This window comes from Balaenoptera acutorostrata, chromosome 18 (assembly GCF_949987535.1).
Source record: "Balaenoptera acutorostrata chromosome 18, mBalAcu1.1, whole genome shotgun sequence".
NCBI lineage: Eukaryota > Metazoa > Chordata > Mammalia > Artiodactyla > Balaenopteridae > Balaenoptera > Balaenoptera acutorostrata.
Genome location: NC_080081.1, coordinates 10,370,066 through 10,393,461, shown reverse-complemented (window position 1 = coordinate 10,393,461; position 23,396 = coordinate 10,370,066). Strand labels below are relative to the sequence as shown.

The following is a 23,396-nucleotide window of genomic DNA, read 5'->3' as shown; positions in this document are numbered from 1 at the left end:
CTTTCTTGCTTTATATCCTCTTCCACTTCCCACCTGCTATCTGGGGTCTCTCCAGGGTTGCAGTATGGTGTAAGAATGAGTGGCACACTGCTGGAGGAGCTAGGTTGACCAGGGCAGATATAATCTGGTATGCATTCTTTCGGGGAATGACAGATGTCCAAAGCTGGCTGGTGTCTTCTAGGAAATTTTTGTGGGTTTGGGAGAATTCCTCACCTGTAGAACCCTTAATGCCTGCTCTGTCTTTTCCTGATTCCTATTCCTCTTGATAGGCAGGGTCTCCCATAATGACCCAGCCTGGGTCTCTTTTCCATGATCCACATCCAGGCCACAAGAAATAGTTACAAATCCTTGCCTCACCAAAATCTTCTTTCTCTGTCACCAGAAGCATTGCTTATCTTCCCTAGGTGTCTCTCACAATCCAGGAGATATAGAAAATCAAATCATTCTCATGAATTCCTTTCACTTGGTGTAAAGTGTTCAACCTTGATTTCTTAGCTTAAGAATTCCACCTCCTCTAATTAGTTTTTAACGTCTTTCATATTCTCTTGTTGAATTCATAGTTTCTTAGCATGTCCTAGTAGGTGGCTTGGTCTAGCATCTTACTTAAGGATATGTGGGTATTTAGTTCCTATTTTATTGCTGAATCCCTGTGACTACATGGAAAGTAGCACTTAAAACCTTTATCTGATTAGAGGCTGAAATTACTTGGGGAGGAAGCATTGCCTTTGTTTTAGTAATTAGCTTCCTATTTATCCAATCAGATTACATTTGTCTGTTCACTTTCCCGGTTTTCATTGGTAAGCCTCATGAGCTTAATATTATCCATTAATTTCTTTAAAAATAAATTGTATTTTGGCATGTACATTATTTGGATAATGAATTCATAAATTACTAAATTCTTTTAATTGATCTAAATTACCTATTTCAGTTTTTATTCGACCTTGAATTTCCACTGTCTTGCTGAGTTCCTGGCCCATGTAGAAGCTCAATAACTGGATGAATGGCTGAGTGGGTGGATGAATGGATAGTCATCTTGCATTTTTGTAATCTCAGAAATAAATCTGCCTTATCTATACCTTCATTTTAAGATTTAGATTTTGTTTCTCCTAAGCCGTCGTCAAATTAAGCTATGTTCATCAGATAGCCTTCCTAGCCATTTTATCAATTCTCTTTAATTCCTGATTTTCCAACATTCGCAAAATTCATGCTCTATTAGGTAACATGGCTGGTTGATCTCTACAGTTACAGAATCACTGCAGCTCCTTTGAGAGCAAAGAGAGACAAGAGGGCTCCCAAGGACCTGCCCACAGAAGTCTCTTGCTTATGTAGCACGACTCTTTCCAGTCAAGCACGTGGCTTTCCTGTTTGCCTTCATTTGCTGTGGGAGCACCTGAGCTGCTGAAGGCTAACAGTACCACGTATTGATAGGTATTGGTAGGTATTGAAAAGGGTCCACCTCAGGCTGTTCCTCATTTCCGCCTTCGCAAGGTGTGTGCACACCTTGTTTGCACTCTCTTTCCCCCAGTGGCACTGATTATTCACGGCTCAGTTGAGTCTACTTCACACCATCTCTTACTCTAGTATATGTGCGAGCTGCTTTACGTCTTTTTCTCTTCAAGAAAATCATGCTCTTGGACACAAATTCTAGTCATTATTAATAACTTTAAGTATAGAGCTAGTGATGTATTTATCTGACTGGGGGAAGAGGTCATATATTTTGAAATGAAATAATTTATAATAAAGAACTGGGGATATAAACCTTGAAAACTCTTGAAGATACTAAAAGGCCTTCTTTAGAATTTTTTAAAGTTTTTAATCTATTTCTTCATCTAATAATGAAACCATTTTCCCTCAGATATTATCATTCAAGGAAAATAAAATGATAGTATTTTATATTTATTTATTTTTTTACTGTTGGTTATATACCAGCACATTCCTACTGTTTTCATTGCATATGTAGAGTCCTTCAGTAATGGCACTTATTAAATATGTCTTAATGGTATAATCTGAGGAACTAACAATCTTTTCTCATTCTTTTGTGGAAAGATATATTCTGATTTCCACATTACCAATTTAAAAAGTTGTGGAATGAAACAGGTTGTCCAATAGAGATCTAATATGAGCCGTATTTGCAGTTTAAGTTTCTTAGTCGCCACGTTAAGAAAGTAGGCACAAGTGAAATTCATTTTTCTAATCCAGTTTATTTAACCCACTGTATCCAAAAGGTTAGCATTTCTACACGAAACACAAATTATTAGTGTGATACCAGAAATGAAACATACTCCTGACGCGTGTATGACAACAATAACATAAGTAATGGAACGATTAAAGTGGAATGTACCAAAACAATGAAGTTGTGTTTAAAAGGGAAAATACATTATGCTACTTCTGTGTTTAAAATTAAATGAAATTATAAATTTAGTTTCTCAGTTGCACTCGTCCCATTTCAGGTTCTTACTGGCCGTGAGGGGCTAGTTAGATGGCTCACCAGCAGAACCTTTTGTGAGTCAGACAGTGTTTACAGAAGAAAAAGGCCCCCCCCCCCGTGTGTCAGCCACAGTTTTGGTTTTTATCATTTAAAATTAGAAATAGATGAATTAAATTCATTTTAAAACAGAAGGTGAATTTCTCATCTCGGCGACAACCTTGTAAAATTTTAACTTAGAAGCTTAACAAAAATTAGAACTATTTTTAAAAAGTGGAATGATTTCCTATCTGGAGCATGTAACTAAAGTGTTGAAACAAAACAAAAGGTTTTGCTGTTCCATACGTGTTAAGCTCGCTGCTTTCTTAACACTACTTTTCTTCACACATCCAAGCACCTTCCGACTATGAAACGTGCTGGATGAATAGAACTTTTTTATTATTCCTATGACTGTATTCCTGTGAAGTAAAATTTTTTTAACCTTGAAGAGACTCTTTAATTTTACTCTGAACAACTCAAATAGTTTTCGGTTTCTTACAATGTAATTTGTCTGCTGGGATTTAATATACTGTTTCTCGTTAGCGTTTTACATGCTGGATTTTCATTTTGCATAGTCACGTTGTTTGAACACTTGCAAGCAGAGCCGACTAACTGCTATTGGCCTGTTTCTTTGTGTGGCATGATTTCTTCTCTCCACCTGCTCACAGCAGGTTGTCCACAGGCCTGAAGAGTAGCTAAATACTTTTGAAAATATCTTGAGATCCTGCTAAGGTCTAACAATTTCCGCATTTGTGTGATGTGAAGCTATTTGTGGTGTACCTTTGAAGGCTTTTTTCTTTTTATTTCTCATATTCTTGCTTAAATATTTTCAAGAGAAGATAAATTTATTATAAATAACAGTACAAAGCTGATTGCAGCACTATCGCATTCTGCATTGAATAGGTCATTGATATTCAGCTAAGTGGAACTAATTTTCTGTGTTAAAGCAGACAAATTTGGAATAGTGTCACATGAATCTCATGTTATTTACTATAGACTACCAGATTAAATGGATTACTTGTGAATTGATTGCAGTGTTAAATAGATTATATAACATGATAACTTAAAATGCTCAGTGGGCCTTTGTAAAATAGAATATTATACAAGCACATGAATGTAATAGAAGAGATGTTACGTTTGTGGAATGTGTATCTGTGATATATTTGCAAATGCTTGTCCACACGGAATTTGAATAGATTTTGAAAATTTAACCTTGATTTTCTGTTTTTGAAGAAAATGAATGGATTTCCTCACCACTTCAGGAGAGAAGTTTAAAATGTTATTTTCTTTTTTCTGTTTTTCAGATTAAAATAACTCCCACAACTTCCGAGAACAAAGTTTAGTTTTAATCCTAATAAATGTATGTGTATAGATGCTAAAATAAATATGTTAATAATATTTTAATTACAAAATTAAATGAAGCGACTTACATTTTTGCTTATACTTTGCCAGTACAAAAAAAAAAAAAGAAAAAAAAAAGTGGGTTTGGAAGTAATCATCTTACGTTTTCAGTCCCCAAGTAAATGTATCCCATGTTTTTTCGACGTTTTTCCTCACCCCCGCCCCCGCCTTAGCAGTAACTAGCTGTTTTGTCCTATATGCATGTGATTACTCTAGACTCATCAAATGTAATAGGAAACCATCTATTTAGGATGTATAGGATATATAAATATATAACTTAGAAAAAGTAGAGGATGGTATTTTTTTCTAACGAAGTAGGAAATGAAAGAGTAATTATTAACCATCTCCTTTTCACATTCCTGAAAACATCAATTACAGTTACACATCTTAGAAACAAGCCCACCAGTAAAACAGAAATAACTCCTTTTGCTATGCTTCAAAAAATTTCATCACTATTTAACAGCTGGGATGTATTTACGACTATAATTTAAAATATTAATTTTGATGCAAGTCTACCTGCTTTTGTAGTGTTGTCTAGAAGAGAAGCTTAGCCATTTTCTTGTCTCTAGTGGCATATGTTTTACGATTTGGAGTTGCTTTTTTTTTTTTTTTTAAACATCTTTATTGAAGTATAATTGCCTTACAATAGTGTGGAGTTGCTTTAAAAAATTTAATATAATGGGAAAATGTCTTTCTGTATCCCCTCCCCACACACACATACTTTTTCTCCTCTACTCTCTGTTAACTAGAAAATTATGTTTTAGTAGCTGCCAGAAGAAGAGGATTTTGAATAGTATAAACACTGATTATGGAAAACATGGAAAATAATACAAGCAGCTGCACTGCAGTCCGATAAGACAAATCCCGTAGTAATGGCCTTTAAAACATACTATCAAGTTGGAAATCAGTGAGGGAAAAAAGAAAACTATTACTGTTTCTTCCTCATACTGTTCAGTGAGATTACTTTTAAAGGTGAAATTGCCTTTGATTTTATTATCTTAGGAAGATATTTTTGGAACATTTAAAAATTTTGTGAATGTTTTTGCTTTTTTTGAGTGAGCAATCTTGCTAATTTTGTATGAATTTGATTCTAACAAATGTTGAAATTATTTTGTTAACAAAGTCTTCCGAAGTACTTTTTTCCTTGAAGAAAGAAAAAATGGAGTATACTTTGTAAATGTTGGAGCAGGCTATCAGAATAAGAAAAGAAGGACGTTTTACTTCAGCTGTGAAGTGCCACTTGAAATAGAAAAGGGGGTAAAATATTCTAGGACAGAATAGGTTTCATGAAAATGAAAGTTTTAATTTTTATTTTATTTTGCTTTTTGCTATTAGCTTATCAAGGGGCCAGTTCCTATTTGTTTTTGGCATACTTCAGACTCATTGTAGGCATTGAGTACTTTTGTTCTTCGTGGATTCTAAAACTGAATTGTCTCAATCCTAGACTGTGGGAAAAGTGTGTATTCCTGTTTCCTGTGTAGAAGTAAGTTCCAGTTTTGAATGAAATTTTATGTCCCTGTTTTCTATTACATCAATCCTTATTGCTGAGATATGTCAGGTTTGGGTTCTTTCTTACTTTCAGTGCACATATACGGACTGTGGTAGCTGTGGTGGGGGAATATCTGATACTCATTATGTACGTAATTTTAACCTGCTTTAGATTGAATGCAAAGTTAAGGGTAACTTATTGGTACTTATATCTATGGTTTACGTATTCACTGTTACACTTTAATTGTGTCTTTAACGTGAAAAAAACGTTTCTAAACCTGTTTCCATTTTACATATTGCAAAATTACTTCTATTTGCCTTGGAATCAGTCCAACCCACGTAGGGTAAGGAAAAGGAACTGTTATAGAAACTGTTATATTTTTTTAATGTCTCTTACATAGAAGGCAATTCTGATACGACCTAGGCAGTGTTCTAGACTCTGGAGATACAGCAATGACCAAGACTTACACTGCAGCAGGGGGATATGGATACCAAACACGTGACCATGTTAAAAAGGTAATTTAACAGGATTATTCATAGAAGGCAATTAGGAGGAGGTAGCTTTAGGTAGGGTTAGGAAGTCCTCTCTGAATAGCTAACATTGAGTTGCGACCTGTGAGGAGTAGGAGGAAGCCATGCAAAAATCTGGGGGAGGAAAGTCCCAAGTAGAAGGAATGGCATGTGCAAAGGCCCTGAGACAGGAACACGTTTGGTTTGTGTGGAAGCCAGGAGGAAGGCCAGTGTCTCCTTGAGTGGACACTCAAGGAGAGTGGACAAAGGTAGGCCGGGACCAGGTCATATAGGTCATATAGTAATTTTAAACTTACTGCTGTGAGGAGGGATGGACCCTAGGGGGCCAGTGGTGGAGATAGGGAAGTCGTTTGTATGATCGTTGCAGTCATCCACACGAGAGGTGCTGGTGATGGTTTAGACGAGGAGCCGGCCACATCCAGCCCACTGCCAGTCTTTGTACTGCTCACAAGTTGACTGGTTTTTTAATGTTTGCAAGTATTACATTTTAAATGGTTGGAAAAAATTAAAGGAAGAAGATGTTTCATGACACATGAAAAGTATATGAGATTCAAATTTCAGGTCCATAAATGGAGTTTTACCAGAACACAGCCACATTTATTCATTTTCATCTGTCCGTGGCTGCTTTTGGAGTTTTTATTGTACATAGAAGCTTCATGCCCTGATTTGCCTCTATCACACAGCAGTTCAGTAGCTTAGGAGTTTGTTGAGATTTTTTTTGACGCAGGACCAAGATTGAAATTTTTCTGAACAAAAATGAACTGTCCTCAACCACTATTATGGAACGTCAAACATTGAATGCCTTTGAAAATTAGCTTGTGTTGCAGACTTGATGTTTCTTAATGAAGTCAACCGGAAATTGCAAGGCAAAACAGCATTTACGTGCAAGATGCATACTGTGGTAAAGTCATTTTGACAAATAATGTTTGAGTCACAACTAATGGCAAGCTGCTTTTTATACTTCCTAGGCTGTCAAAAGATTAAAGCAAGAAGTGGACTACAGTTCCAGCAGCATTTTTACAAAAGCAAAAGAAATTTCCATATTTCAAAATCTGTATAACTGTGCAATTGAGTATCTTCCACTCAACCTTCAACTGGAAGTGATTAAACTACAATATGTTATGCTAAAGGCAAATATCAAGAGAAGAACCTAGCAAAATCTGGCCCTTTGGGGAAAAAAAATTGCCAACCTTTGGCTTAGACTAAGATGGTAGCAATGGAGATGGCTTGAAGTGAACTAATTTTGTTGCAGGAAGGGGGCCCCTTTCAGGGCCCGAGAGTGGGCTCTTGTCTAATACTCAGAAATGAATTGTCTGAGGAGACACACGTGCTGACAAAGCAAGAGACTTTATGGGGACGGGGCGCCTGGGGGCGGAGAGCAGCAGGGTAAGGGAATCCAGGAGAACTGCTCTGCCACGTGGCTCGTGGTCTCGGGTTTTATGGTCATGGGGTTAGTTTCTGGGTTGTCTCTGGCCAAACATTCGGACTCAGGGTCCTTCCTGGTGGCACGTATCACTCAGTCAAGATGGATTCCAGCGAGGAGGATTCTGGGAGGTTGGTAGGACATAGGGACTGGCGTCTCCTTTCTCCTTTTGACCTTTTCTGAATTCTTCTGGTTGGTAGTAGCTTGTCAGTTCCACATTTCTTACCAGGACCCTCTGTTGTAAGATAACTCATGCAAGTGGTTACTATCTTGCCTGGCCAGGGTGGGCGGTTTTGGTCAGTGGTTCCCCTAACAACTTGACATATATTTTTGAGGGAAGGCGGAAAAGATTGGCAGGTAGATTAGATACTGGGTATGAAGGAAGTTAAAGAATTAAAGGTGAGTGAATGATGGTAATATTTACTGAGATGGGAAGGCTAGGGGAGAAGCAGGTTTGGGGAGGCAGATCAAGAATTCTGTTTGGACTTGGTAGGTTTAACATGTGCATTAGATATCCAAGTGTTGATGTCCAGTTAACACTTGACTATATGAGTCTTGAACTCAGAAGACAAATGGGAGTTGAAAACATAAATTTGATAGTTATATTCATATAGATTTTCTCTAAAAGCATGGATCTGCCACATACAAAAGATTAAATTTGGACCCTTATCTTAAACTAGATACAAAAATTAACTCAAAGTGGATTAAAGACCTAAACATAACACCTAAAACTATAAAACTTCTAAAAGAAAATGTAAGCAAAAAGCTTCATGACTTTGGACTTGACAGTGATTTCTTGGATATAACACCAAAATCATGGGCACAAAAGCAAACATAGACAAATTGGACTACATCAGACTTAAAAACTTTGTGTATCAAAGGACACAACAGAGTGAAGAGGCATCCTGTGAAATGGGAGAAATATCCGGAAGTCATACATCTAATAAGGGGTTAATATCCAGAATATATAAAGAACTCTTGCACCTTAACAACAAAAAATTAAATAACCTGATTAAAAAGTGGACAAAGGCCTTGAATAGACATTTCTCCAATGATGATACACAAATGGGCAGCACGCATATGAAAAGATGCTTGACATCACTAATCAAAAGAGAAGTGCAAGTCAAAACCACAGTGAGATATCACCTCATACCCGTTAGGATGGGTACTGTCAAAAAAAAAAAAACAGAAAATAACAAGTGTTGGTGAGAATGTGGAAAAACTGGAACCTGTGTGCACTTTTGGTAGAATTACAAAATGGTGCACCTGCTATGGAAAACAGTATGGAGGGTCCTCAAAAAATCAAGAATATTACTACCATATGATCCAGCAATCCCACTTCTAGATATTGCAATATATATCCAAAAGAATTGAAAGTAGGGTCTTGAAGAGATATTTATGCACCCATGTTCATTGCAGCATTATTCACAGGAGCCAAGCAACCAAAATGTCCATCGATGGATGGATGAATAAACAAACTGTGGTACATACATACAGTGAAATATGATTCAGCCGTAAAAAGGCAAGAAATCCTGTCACATGCTACAACATGGATGAACCTTGAGGACATTATGCTAAGTGAAATAAGCCAGTCCCCAAAAGACAAATACTATATGAATCCACTTGTATGAGGTATCTAAAGCATCTACTAAAGTAGTCAAATTAGTAGAAATAGAAAGTAGAATGGTAGTGACTAGGGCCTTGGGGGAGGGGAAGGAGGGGAGTTTTTGTTCAATGGGTATGGAGTTTCAGATCTGCAAGATGAAGAAAGTTCTGGAGATCTATTTCACAGCAATGTAAATACACAACACTACTGAACAGTATACTTAAAATGGTTAAAGTGGTAAAGTTTGTTATTTTTTAACACAATAAAAGTTCCATTAATTGAAAATCATAAGAGCCAAAGCAATTTTTAAAAAGAAACACAAAGTTGGAGGATTTATACGACCTGATTTCAAGACTGTGGGACAGCAGTATCAAGACAGTGTGGTATTGGTAGATAGACATGCAGATCAGCAGAACATGATAGAGTCTAGAAATAAGATCCAGATAAGAATGGTCAATTGGTTTTTGGCAAAAGCACCAAGGAATTTAGTAGAAAATTCTCTCAAACAAATGGTGCTGGCAGAACTAAATATCCATTTGGGGAAAAAAGGAACGCATTTATTAGACAGCAGATCAGTGGTTGCCTCTAGGCAGGGACCGGGGCTGGCCTGCAGAAGGGTTGGAAGCATCTTTTGGAGGTGATGGAAATGTTCTGTATCTTGATTGTGGTGGTGGTTTTGTAGAACCATCAAAAGTTATAGAATTCTATACTTTAAATAGAATGCTGGGTTTTTGGTACATAAATTAGACTTCCATGAAGTAAACTTTTTAAAAGTAATTATCAGGGAATGGAGGGAGAAGCATGGATCTGGATGAGAGCGCACAGAGGAAGAACATAGATGGAAAGAGAAGAGGGCTGAGGCCTGGGTCCTGGGGCGCTCCAGCAGTTAGAAATTGAATGCAGAGGCAAAGCTGGCAAACGAGGCTAAGAAAGAGCTGCCAAGGAGGCGGGAGAGGAACACGGAGCATGAGATATCCGTGAAGCCCGTGAAAGAGGTGTTTGAGAAAGGGCATCGTCAACCGTCTATAGTGTAGGTGAATAAGATGAGGACAGAGCTGACCAATAGATACGGCAAGATGGAAATTGTAGATGACCTTGACAACAATGACTACAGAAAATTAGTGGGGACAAAAGCCAGATGGGTGTAGGTTTAAACGTGAATGAAAAGTGAAGAAGTGGAGACCTTGAAGATAGACAGCTTGTCAAGGTATCTTGCTTTGAAGGAGAAGAAGTGGGCTAGCTTGAGAGAAATGTCTGTGGAAACTTTTTTTATTCTTTGTGTTTTGTTTATTGAAGAAACTGAGTCATTAGTCTGTAGAGTTGTGTGTTGCCAGGATTTAGCTGATTGCATCCCAGTAGTGTAGTGCAACGTGCTTTGTCCTCTGTTTCCTGTAAACTGGTACTTGGATCTTAAAGATGTAATCAGATTCAGGTGCCATTATCTTTGGCAAGACTGAGCCATGAGTGGTGTGGAGTGCCTCCCTAAGAGGCCATACTGTCTGGTCATCCTCTGTTGATGTTCAAGTTTAGGTCAATAAATTCATTAAGATTTACAAAATGCTAATATTCTAATTTTGCCATTCTTTCGTCATTTATTACCTGGAACAATACTTTAAAGAGAAACTCCACCTCAGCTACTTCTTAGGTTACCCAGGAGTATTTGCCTAGGAAAGATAAAATTAATGTTTGATCCTTTCCTTTTATTTACCAGTTCTCAAAGAGTGAGTTCCGTATCATTCTTCAAAAGTGACTCAATTGGGGTATTGTTTTTGCTTTTGGTATCCATTTTGAACTCACCAGGTTTAAACATACTCGATATGTTTTATTCCATTGCAGTTAACATCCTTATTGATTGTCAGATTATCCCATCTTTGGCCAGAGGGAGTTTCTTCAAGTTGGTTCCTGCGTCTTTTTGACGTGACCACAGTCTTTGATAGCTCCCTTGCTTTCTGATATGACAAGATATAGAAGCCTCATTTCTGCCCCAGACCTGGGTTCAGCCATTTTTCCAAGAAGCCTTGATTTCTTTGAGGTGGAAATGGTATTATTTGTAGATAACAGTTGGGGTGCTGGGGGTGCTTGTTGCTGTGAGGCCTTTTCAGTGTTTCTGGGGAGGGTTCAGACACTATGCCACCACTGTCATCTTACCAGAATCCAGTAGACTCACTCTTCAATCAGAAGTTTTCTCATTCTGAAGCGTTGTTGTGATTGGGTCTACTGCTGTAGTATAAAGGTGGTTGACTCTGCTGATTCTTTACTGGGAAATATGGCCTGGATCCTGTGGCTCTCCTGCGACAGGCTTCTGAGGAGGGAAAGTTTAACCACTGCTGGGATGAGGTCCTGGTCTGGTAGTCACGGGGATGCTTCAACCAAGGTTTTCTCCTCACTACTCTGAAAACCTCAGCAGCGTAGAATTCATCAGGTTGTTGGGCTGCCTACCCACAATCTAAATTGTTCTGCACTGTTCCTTTCCCTGATTCCTTGACAGCTACACTTCTAATTCTCCCCCAGCTAAAACTTCTGCTAGACAAAGAGTGAGAAATACGAAAGTCACTCTTATCTGTCGTAATATGGAAAACTTAAGAATTCTTGGTGGAGATTGACCTTACATTTCCGTTTCTGCAGCACTGACTTATATGTTTGTGGGATTAAGGAGGAAGTACAAGAAATGGTCCTTGCCCTTAAGGAACTCACCATCTAATTGATGACCTAGTCTAAGACAGTGTAGAGATATTCTATCCTGTACAGTCAAAATACTTGGGTTGGGATTCTTGCTCTCCCCCTGCGAGGTAGGCAAATTGCATTTTACATTCCTGCACCTTTAGTTTCCTCATAAACAAAATGTAGATCTTCAGATCTGTTTGCCCTCCAAATTCTGAAGTTCTGTCACTGAATCAGGTTTAGTTCTACTGCTGTGCTCGCTCAGTCCTCGAGTCCTCCTTCCTGAGTGACTGCAGTAGCATTTTCCTTGTCCTCCCAGTCCGGTCCACCCACATTTCTGTATAGCTTCAACCTTAACTCAGGCCATCAGTCCTTCTGAAACATAAGCGTGTCACTCCCCATTCTTAACTATAAGAACTTTGTAAAGTTTGCACTCCCTCTGGGCAAGATGTGACCTGGCTCTGTAATTACTTCTCAGTTTCCTTTCTTGCTACTTCCCTCCATCAGCCAAACCTATCTCTGGCCATGCTGAACTACTTACCATTCCTTAAATTCACCATGCATTTTCTTAATCTGAAATTTGCACAAACTGTACCATCAGACCTAAAGTTTCTCTTTCGCTTCCCATTTGGAGAATTCCTGCTCATTTTTTAATACCCATCTCTTCTGTCTATCTCACATCTTCCTTAATCTTTCTGGACACTTAGCTGGTCTGCCCTCTTATCCTGTAACACTCTGTATGTTTTGTACTATGGATTTATCATATTGAATTATAATTTATTTTAGAATTCTGTTCTTTCCTTTGGTCTCCTGGAAGGTGAGTCTTAATTCAGCTAGCAGTACTCAGTACATAGCTGTTGGACGGATGGTTGGCTAGCCGGATGACTTAAAGTACAAGTGCCAGCATCAGAACCTAGGATTCAAGCCTCAATTGTTAATCTCTTCCCCACTGAGGGAAAGAATCTATTTTATTCCATCCTGTGTTATATCTCTTTTTGCCTTAAGTTATGCATGTCCATAATAGGAATAACAGATAAGCTAAAATGAAAAGTCAACTAATATCTTCCACCCAGAAATAACAGTTAACTGTTTAATGTGTATTTTTTATTCTAGAGTTTTATCTATAATGTATAGAATTTTTAAACAAGATTTATTCTGAACATATTGTTCTTTCTTTTTGCATTTAGAAATATACCATACACATTTTTCATGTCGCTAAAATTTTTAAATGGCTGTATGGGTATACCATAATTTATTTAACTGGTTTCTTTTCTTCATCATTTATTTACTTTTTTTTTTTTTTTTAATTTTAAAAAATTAAAATTAAAAATTTATTGATTGATTGCTATGTTGGGTCTTCGTTTCTGTGCTAGGGCTTTCTCTAGTTGTGGCAAGCGGGGGCCACTCTTCATTGCGGTGCGCGGGCCTCTCACTATCGCGGCCTCTCTTGTTGCGGAGCACAGGCTCCAGACGCGCAGGCTCAGTAGTTGTGGCTCACGGGCCCAGTTGCTCCGCGGCATGTGGGATCCCCCCAGACCAGGGCTCGAACCCGTGTCCCCCGCATTAGCAGGCAGACCCTCAACCACTGCGCCACCAGGGAAGCCCTATTTACTTTTTAAAAAATATTTATTTATTGGCTGCGCCGGGCCTTAGTTGCAGCGTGTGCAATCTTCGTTGCCATGTGTGGGATCTTTCTTTGTTGCGGCATGCAGGATCTAGTTCTCTGACCAGGGATCAAACCTGCGCCCCCTGCATTGGGAGTGCAGATTCTTAACTGCTGGACCACCAGGGAAGTCCCACTTTTCTTCATCATTTAGATTGCTTGAAATTTTTAGATTCTGTAAACTACACTGTGATGACATTTTCATAGCTTTATTTTTCTGCCCACTCATGACTTTTTTCCTTAAGATAAATTCTTAGAAGTGAAATTATTGGATAAAAATACTGACTGTGAATTTTCTCCTCTATACCACACCACCTTGAGTACGCCAGTCAGGTTACTCAAGTCACTTGGCAGTATTTGCAGGTAGGGGTAAACATTTTGGTATCATTGTGTATTAAACTGCTTTTCTTCTTATTGATTTGAGTTCCCTCAGTCAAGGAACCAGGGGTTCAGCCTGAATTCTGGAGGTTTAGTCTGGGTTCTATGACTTTAGTGATCATAAAGATCAGAGTTGGTAAACCTCCACTTCTTTAAAAGGAATACAGTTAGGATACGTCTAGAATTAGTTCATGGCATGCAGTTGAGTGGAGACTACTAATACTTTCTCCAGGGCTACATCGGAGAACTTACAAAAAAAATCATAGCTGCTTCGTTAGAACTGCTTAATTTATTTGTGTAGTCTTTGAAGCCACTGAGCCCTCTCTGATTAGCACAGGAAAGGAAGAATTTTGAAGAACAGGTTAGGAATAACGAGAGGAATTTTATAAGTGAGAATTATCTGAAAAAGTATAATTTACTTCCAGAGTACTATTTAATCATCCATTTTTAGTAAAGTAAAATTCAAATAAGGAAGATATGCATAAATAATATTGTATTCACTTTGAACATAATTTATTTACAAATAAATGCATAACATAGAGATTATTTCTTTTTTTACTACTCTCTGGACATAGAAGAATTGCATTGTTCTTATTGTTATTTTAAACAAATGCTAACTCATTTTTTTTTAATTAATTAATTTATTTATGGCCGTGTTGGGTCTTCGTTTCTGTGCGAGGGCTTTCTCTAGTTGCGGCAAGCGGGGGCCACTCTTCATCGCGGTGTGCGGGTCACTATCGCGGCCTCTCTTGTTGCGGAGCACAGGCTCCAGACGCGCAGGCTCAGTAATTGTGGCTCACGGGCCTAGTTGCTCTGCGGCATGTGGGATCTTCCCAGACCAGGGCCCGAACCCGTGTCCCCTGCATTGGCAGGCGGATTCTCAACCACTGCACCACCAGGGAAGCCCGCTAACTCATTTTTTTTTTTTTCGCTAACTCATTTTTATAACAACTTTATTGAGATATAATTCACATATCATACAATTCACCCAAAGTGTACAATTCAGTGTTTTGTAGTCTCTTCACAGAGTTGTGCAGTCATCACCACAATCAATTTTAGAACATTTTCATGCCCCCCAAAAGAAACCTCATGTTAATTAGCAAATCATTCCCCGTATCCTCCCAACCGTCCTTTCCCCAATCAACCACCATTCAGATCCTTCCCTTCCCTCCCCTCCCCTCTCCTCCCCGAGTCCTAACCACTGGACCACCAGGCAATCCCCCCAAAGATGTCTTTTATCCAGGCACCAGGTCTGGCTTTTCCCTGAGCAATCTGAAGAAGGCTTAGGGCATCTTCTCTTTCCTGGACAACTTAAATGCATCCATGGGAACTTCCCTGCTGGTCCAGTGGTTAAGAATCCCCCTTCCAATGCAGGGGACTCGGGTTCGATCCCTGGTCGGGCAACTAAGATCCTACATGCTGCAACTAAGACCCGACGCAGCCAAACAAACAAACAAATAAATAAAATTAAAAAAACAAAAATAAAAAAGTGTAACATGTATTTAAAAAAAAAAAAATCCAGGTCTTGCCTGGTGGCACAGTGGTTAAGAATCCGCCTGCCAATGCAGGGGACGGGTTCAAGCCCTGGTCGATCCAGGAAGATCCCACATGCCGCGGAGCAACTAAGCCCGTGAGCCACAGCTACTGAGCCCGTGTGCCACAACTACTGAAGCCCACGTGCCTAGAGCCCAAGCTCCGCAACAAGAGAAGCCACCGCAATGGGAAGCCCGCGCACCACAACGAAGAGTAGCCCCCGCTCGCCGCAACTAGAGAAAGCCGCGCGCAACAATGAAGACCCAACGCAGCCAAAAGTAAATAAATAAATAAAATAAAATTTTAAAAAAATGCATCCATGGAATCCACTACCTTTTCTTACCGTTCTGAACTTGGCATTGGCAGTCTCTCCCACCCGGCCTCCTGCTCTAGAGTTAGGAACGTGTTTCTTTTTTAAGTAGGACACACCAGAGTTTATGTACACCTTCATTACTTCCATTTCTTAATTGCCAACAGGCCCATGAAGCTCCAACTTTCGATTTTTATTCCCCCTAACTCTTTGGGTCATCAGAAAATTCTTCTAGTCCTTTCTTTGACAAAGTGATATAAAGTAATCTATACTGGTGAAAAGATGTGATATATGGTATATTCTTAGGCAGCAGACTAAGATAATACCTGTAGCCCGTGCTAGCTGGGGCCTGAGGAGTTACGACCTGGAAGTCTTCCGGGTGGCTGAGAGTTTTCCTGCAAAGAAGAGCCAAACTACAGCAGTTGACTTCCTGTCCCTATGGATTTGCCTCTTCTGGACGTTTCATGTTAAATGGAATCATATAATATGTGCTCCTTTGTGACTGACTTCTGTTGTAGCATGTATCAGTACTTCATTCCTTTTTATGGCCAAATAATATTCCACTGTATGAATATACCATATTTTGTTTATCCATTTATCAGTTGATGGACATTTGGGTTATTCAGCTATTAGGAATAATGCTGCTATGAACATTCATGTACATGTTTTTGTATGGATGAAAATTCATTTTATACCTCTCTTTTTTTTCCCCCAGTGTCTGTCTCGAGAAGCAGGTGGCAACATGAGCATTCAGTTTCTTGGTACCGTGGTAAGTATGAAAGAATTATTATTTTGTATATTCTCTTAATTTACAGAGAGAAAAAGTGATCATCTAGTTATAACCCATGTGTTTGAACTTGGCTTCGTCATGGTTTTGTTTTGCTGTTAAATGAGATGTCTTTGTATAAGAAATGGGTTCTTTAACGTGTGGGAAAAGATTCCATGATAGAGTAATTTTAGCTACTTCTTATTAGAGACAAAATGGTTTTTAAAAGTATCTGTAGTTTGTTGAGTCTTTTAAGTACTTTTTTCACTGGAGACTTTCTCCCCATTTTTAATAAAAATAAGAACATATTTTTAAAAGATGCTTTTGAAAATAGTGACCTTGGGAATTCCCTGGTGGTCCAGTGGTTAATACTCTGCCCTCTCATTGCCGAGGGCCGGGGTTCCATCCCTGTTCAGGGAACTAAGATCCCACAAGATGCCCGGCATGGCCAAAAAACAAAGAAAATCGTGACCTTGCTGTTCAGTTCTGTTTTTGTTTTGTTTTGTTTTTGCTCAGTTTTCCTTCTAGCTTTTTTTATTAGGTGCTTTCGAGTCCACATTTCTAATGAAATTGAATCATAATTTCAAAATTATTTAACTCTACCCAGTGAAAATAAATTTAATTTATAGTTATTATTTTTACTTATAGGTTTATAATTATCATAATAGTAGTATTAGTTATAATTTTCAAAATAATTTGTTGAAAAGGTGCCTTATTGTTTTAATTAGCTTTTCTCTGCTTATTGCTATTATATTTGAATATTTCTCCATGTATTCACTTGCTAGGTATCATTTATAATCTGTAAAATGTCTGTTCATGTCCTTTGGGTACCTTGTTCAGGTCGTAAATTCACACTGGGTATTTCTGTTAGGTCCGTGTGTTGAGAATATCAGAGGACAGACCTGTGGCTTAGATCAAAAGAAGAGTGATTTTGCAGCTATTGAGATGGGAAGGATAGTAATACTAATGTGCACTTACTGCGTGCTTTGTATATGTATAGAGGTGTAGTAAAGTTTACACATTAAAGTATATGTATAGGCACCTGACGACGTGATGTAAATTTTAAGTATTGCGCCTGAGGCTTGTGGTTATTCTTGTTCTTCTGATTAATAAGTACTACACATGCTTATTTTTTTAATTAGAAAATTTAAATATTATTTAAATGCATGTCATAAGAAATTGTATTAGGGTTCTCCAAAGAAACAGAACCAACACGATGTGTGTGTGTATTATATTTTTATATATTACAGAGAGAGAGATTGATTGATTGAGTGATTGATTTTAAACAATTGGTTCACGTGATTGTGGATGCAAGTCCAAAACCTGCAGGGTAGACCAGGGAAGAGTTGCAGTTCAAGTACAAAGTCAGTGTGCTTGAAGGATTCCCTCTTGCTTGGGAGGTCAGTCCTTTTTCTTCAACTGAGTGAATGAGCCCACCCATATTATTAGAGGGTCATCTGCTTTACTCAGAGTCTACTGAATTAAGTGTTAATCTCATCTAAAAAAATACCTTTGTAGAAACATCTAGAATAATGTTTGGCCACATATTTGAATACTATTGCCTAGCCAAGTTGACACATAAAATTAACCATCATGGAAGTATTCATTTTATTCCCTAGAGGTATTTAAGTTTTTAACAATAGGCATATGCTTCCAGAGATAGATTTATACATCTTTTCATGCAAGAATAAATTGTGGATATCTTTCTAAGCCATTACAGAAAGATCCATGTCATTCTTTTCCACAGCTACCTGGAATTATATTACGTGAAGGTTTTTCTGTACCTCTGTGTTCATGCTAGAAGGGGCACTTATGCTGTCTCTGCCGCTTGATATCTCTCCTTGGATTCCAGTAGATTTCTCAGGGCTCAGATACTGAAAACTGAGTTCTTGATAGCCACAACCTGCAAAGAAACCAAACCAACATAAAATTTCTCCAGGCAGTTTTTCCTATCTCAGAAAACGGCAGCATAAGCTGAAACCTTGTGTTTTCCTTGATTCCCCTCTTCCGTCCACCACTCCCACTGCCCCCCATCCTGACCAGAGTCTTGCAGCTGCCAGTCTTCCCACCTCCACCCCTGCTCCCTGCTTTATCATTGATGTAGCAGTTAAAGTGGTCCTTCTAAAATACACATCAACTCAGCCGACCTTGTTGCTCTTCTTCAAACGTGTCGGGCACAGGCCTCAGGGCCTCGTCATTTGCCTCTCTCCTGCCAGGCCTCACTCATGGCCTCATCCAAGCCTAATTACCTCCCAAAGGTGGCACCTCCAAATACCGTCATATTGGGGATTGGAGTTCAACGTATGAATTTAGGGGGGACACAAACATTTAGTTCACAGTATACACTTAGTTGGTAGAGCTACATACCCCAGAACTTTTCCAGGATATCTGTGCCTATTTCAAATAGTAAATTGTCCGGGTTTGTTTTGTTTGCATGTTTTTTGGTGAAGCAGTGAGTTTGTGTATGTCAGATAGTATAAGCTCACAGAGAAGTGGAAGAGATCCAGTATTTTATGTAACCCGACTTCCTTACTTGAACTGTGCTTCACAATAAGGAAGAATATTTTGTTACAACTTGAAGAATGCAGAAGTTACCGTTTTATTCCAAATCTTGTATTGCAATCATTATTTATATTTAATTTTTTAAAGTTCCATTATCTTTAAAACGCCGTAATATTAAGACAAACATATATCTCAGTAAGACGGAATTTTTTTTTTCTTGTGAAAACAATACCTATTGCCCGAAAGAGAGAATAAGCTTAGACTACTTTGAGCAGATTCTTCATAGCTGTGCTTTTGGCATTTACCCAAGGACTCTTGAGGAACTGTCAAATTATACGCCTTTGAAGCTTAGCCAGAGATCTTAATGAAACCAAATCATGCTGAAGTTCTTAAAGCTAGTTTAAATCTCAAATTGTACATTTTAAATTAAGTTTTTATTGATAATAAATATACTTTATTTCTTATTAGCCTTGAAAGCTTGAGTAACAATATCTGTAGAACAAACATGTTTTACAAAGATTTACCATTAAGAATGGTATTAATATGACCCTTGTTACACTAGCACAATTAGATTTCAAAGTAAGCATTCACGAAGTAACAGCGATTAATGACAACCATCGAAAACAATCTTGAACTCCATCAGTTTAACTCAGGAGGGTAAACTTAATATGATAATTCATCTAGTTGAATTGTATCAGCTTAGCAGGAAAGTATGTAAATATGTGACCCGTACCTAGTTTCTAAACGGATGCTGTGCTGATAGATTTATCAGTTCCATTAAAGAACTTGGGGGAACTTCGGAATTTCAGCAATTGTTCCCTTGGAGGCTGAAAACCCAACCTGATCTCATACTGGGACCATTCTGGTCTGCATATTTCCATAATTTGCCTTTGCTACTAATATGACAGCAAGACACAAATAACTGTTTCTAATAATATCAGATGGAGTTGTGGAGGACAGCATTTTAATGTAGTAAAAGACCTCCCCCTGGGGTTGTTATTGCTACTATAGAACAGCAGCTACACAGTTGCAACTGTAGTCTCTTAATTGATTTGTTTAATTAGCAAGAGCTGAAGCTTGGGCTGAGTCTTGTCATCTGATATCATAGGACCCAAAAATCTGCATCATTCATATTTATAGATATAGGAACATCATCAAGAAGTTTTACTTTTTCTGAAAACTCACTTATGCATATGGAATTTTAATAGAGTAAACTCCCATTTGTTAAAAATCCAAATAATTGGAAAATGAAAAGAACTAGGTTTGTTATTGTTTTTCTTTACCAGTACTCTTTTGAGAGGTAAATTATGTCATGCGTTTTCAGTTATTATTGTCTTCGAAAAATAAACATCCAGAGAACTTCTTTGGTCTTCTGTACCTTATAAATCCCTCTCTTTACATGTCTGACTCATCTCTAGTCTTCATTTGCCTTTTTCTCCCTTCTCTGTTCCACCCTTTCTCTGTATCACTGGGGTTTCAGGAGGGGCATGATGGCTTATTGGGATTTCTCGCATGCTGGTCCCATGTCCTAGCCTTTGCAGCTACCCGGGGGCCTATTTCCCTGTGTGCTTACTCCTGGCAGGATATCTGACTGAATTAACCCTGGGACTTGCCCCACTTAACCCAAGCTGCACTGGTCCCAATTTCCTTGGATGGGGAAAAGAGAGGGGACTGGGAAGTGTCTAGCATAGAACCCCAGAGCCTTCATCAGACAACCACTTCCACCCTGTACACACAGGGCTCCATCCCCACTGGGTCAAGCTGTCCTTATTCCTGACCCTCTTCCCCTCCAGCCATAGAAAGCAGGTGGTGGCCACAAGCTAGACGTTTTGTGGAGGGTTGATGAAGTCTCTCTGGGTTTTTTTTAATGCATTTTATAATGCTAAGAAGAAAACAAATCTATAGCATCCCATCCAGCATTTCCCTCCAATATTCAAAATTTCAGCTAAAAATGTGGGTAAAATAAGATTTTATGAGATGGGCTCTATATGCAATCTTAATCTTGAACATTGTTTTCGTGGTAACATATGTTCTGTGTATCCTGTGACCAACTTCAGCATTAACTTTTAGACTATAAGTTTACTTTCTAGCCTTTTGGAATCGGCTAATATAATTTGAAAGTGCAGTTGTTAATATCCCATTGTGTGATGCATTTTGAACACAAATTTAAAAGAAATTGTGGACTGCCTGCTCCGCTACATGCTAGGAAGTGTGACAGATGAATGTGACTTGGCCTCTGTTCTTCAGTAGCACACTGGCTGCCGGGAAACACAGACAAACCAGTATCATGAGTAAGTGCTGAGATGGGTTATGCAGAGGCTAATGTGCTGACAGAGGAAATTATAGATCTCTTAGCTTTACTTTTCCCTTCTGATACAAAAGCTGTTTGTATCAGTAGATAAAGTATAGACCATAGGGCATAGCTCTTTGAATAAGAATCTACATTTCATATCCTGTTAGTCATTACATTTTTTAATGAGCATACATAAAGCTTGGCATTTATTGGTAGTCATGGTAGTCGGTCACCTCACATTGATTGAGCATCTATCATGTGATGACATTGAGTTCTGGCAATCCACAGGAAAAAGACATCTCTGCCAGCAGTGACCCGCTGTCAACTGAGGATATAGAATTACGAGTGTGATGAGAGTGGTAATAGACGTTTGTATGAAGGAGAGGTATTCTGGGGCTTGGAGAAAGGAGATGGGGGAATTGTGAAAAGCTCCCCGGTGAACACGTCCGGCTCATGCTTAGACCCTAAGGATGAATAGAATTTGCAGGCAGGGAAGGGCATTTCAGATAGAAGGGAACAGCATCTGCAGAGTCCCTGAGACAGCATGTTCAGAAACTGCTCTGTGATGATGGTGGAGAAAGCACAGGGAACAAATGAAGGTTGAGAAGCATGAGGTTGCCCATGGGTTTAAGGAAGAGCAGGTTGGCTAGTGAGGGTGGCAGGCAGGTGGCAAAGGTCTGTGTGGGAGATGAAACTAGAATGGCAGGAGCTGGGTGTTGCAGGACCATGCTAAGGAGATTAGACTCTACTCTTTAGACTTTGAAAGAAGAGAATCTCAGTATCACCTGAGGTGTATTTTGTTTTGTCTTGATTTTAAAGAGGTCTTGAGAGAGTGAGCAAATAAAGAAGAGGTCCATTTGAGAGTCTCCTCTTAAGGATCCATAGTCTAGTTTTATATATTAGGCAGGAATGAAGATGATGCTGAGGTTTCTAGATGTGATAAACGATGCAGATAACTGTGGGAGCAAGAGAGGAGGAAGGGAAGGAAGGATTACACGAGAGGAAAGGTGGAATAGATAATGAATTGGGTTTTGACCATTTTAAGTTTGAAATGCCAGAGGGACCTCTATGATGTAAGGGAAAGACAGGGAAAATGATGAAGGGTGAGCATGTCAGTGGGTACTTCGTGGGCATGAAGAGGTGATATCTGAAGCCTGCAGTAGGTGAGGTCGCCCGAGGGGATGGTGAAGGGACAGGCCCAGAATGGACCCCTGCGCAATGCCCACATCCGGGGAAGGCGTCTAGCGTCTCTAATATAATCATTTTAAAATGACATTATCTATTGTCCAAATCATTTCTATTATGTGTGGCTATTGAAACCAATTTAGTGCAACCTCAATCATGATTTCACAGTATCCTAGGGTGTCTCTAATTATTTCATAGTATCTCAAAATCCTGCTGCTGTCTGCCAAAGATCCTCAAACTAAAATTGATTTTAATGAATAACAGAATGCCTTACATTTGTGCGATGCTTTAGGATTTTAGAATGCTTGTTTGATTCCATTCAGTTTCCAAGATAGGCCATATAGCATCTTAGAGTTAGTTGTAAAAATTACACACACAACACTCTTTGAAATGTTGTCAATTTAAAGTATTTGCAGTTACTCAGTTATATGTTCACAAGAAATTTCTGTAAACTACCAGGATGTTAGTGAATTTTGAGCTGAGGGGTTTGGGGGAGGTATACTAAATAAAGCTTGATTTCTTGTGTTTGAATCTTATATCTCCCACTTACCAGCTTTGTGAATTTGAACAAGTTACTTAACCTTTCTGGTCCTCAATTTTCTCATCAGCAAAATATCTGCTTTCATGGAATTGGTAATGGTTGAATAAGAAAATGTTGGTAAAATGTTTGAAAATAGTAGGAACTTAGCATATAGTGGCTCAACTATTATTATAGCCCCTGAAAATAAGGAATACACTCTCCCTTTGCAATCATTTTACCTCGCTTTTTTCCTCCTTTTTCTTGCTTGCTTTGGAGACATGCTGTCATCTGAAATTGTAATCTCAACTGAGATCACACTTGGTAGGCAATCTATCAAAATATTCAGAAGGAAAATACTTTTGTTTTATTTGGAAAATCTAATTTTTGTTCATCCTGTGATTTCTGACCGCCTCACACAGTTAGCATACCATTTGTCATTGAATGCTAAGTACGAAGCACGTATTTAAAGCTGCACCTGTGGCAGCAAGATGCTTAAGAACATCTGTTTCCTTGAAGCGTAATGAAGTTCACCAAGAACAGCCTTGGCTTTGGTGTCTTGTGTTTGAAAGGCAACATACTTTTGATATAGGACCTGTTATGATGGTGCTTATGGGACTTCATAAACCAGCCTCACTTTGAAAGGATTTTAGTTTAGGAAAACCATTTAAGGCC

At 38.7% G+C, this 23,396-nt stretch overlaps 1 protein-coding gene and 1 pseudogene across 3 annotated transcripts in view; one reads left to right on the top strand and one right to left on the bottom strand.

The window, feature by feature from the left end:
* Nucleotides 1-23,396, top strand: part of PCCA (propionyl-CoA carboxylase subunit alpha) — a 367,760-nt gene that overhangs the window by 286,828 nt on the left and 57,536 nt on the right. For all 3 annotated transcript variants that reach the window (XM_057532677.1, XM_057532678.1, XM_007196809.3), the window contains one exon: nt 16,174-16,227. In XM_057532677.1, the coding sequence (XP_057388660.1) occupies nt 16,174-16,227 (54 nt within the window). The remainder of the gene's footprint in view (nt 1-16,173; nt 16,228-23,396) is intronic.
* LOC103000530 (39S ribosomal protein L47, mitochondrial-like) lies at nt 14,810-15,894 on the bottom strand (annotated as a pseudogene).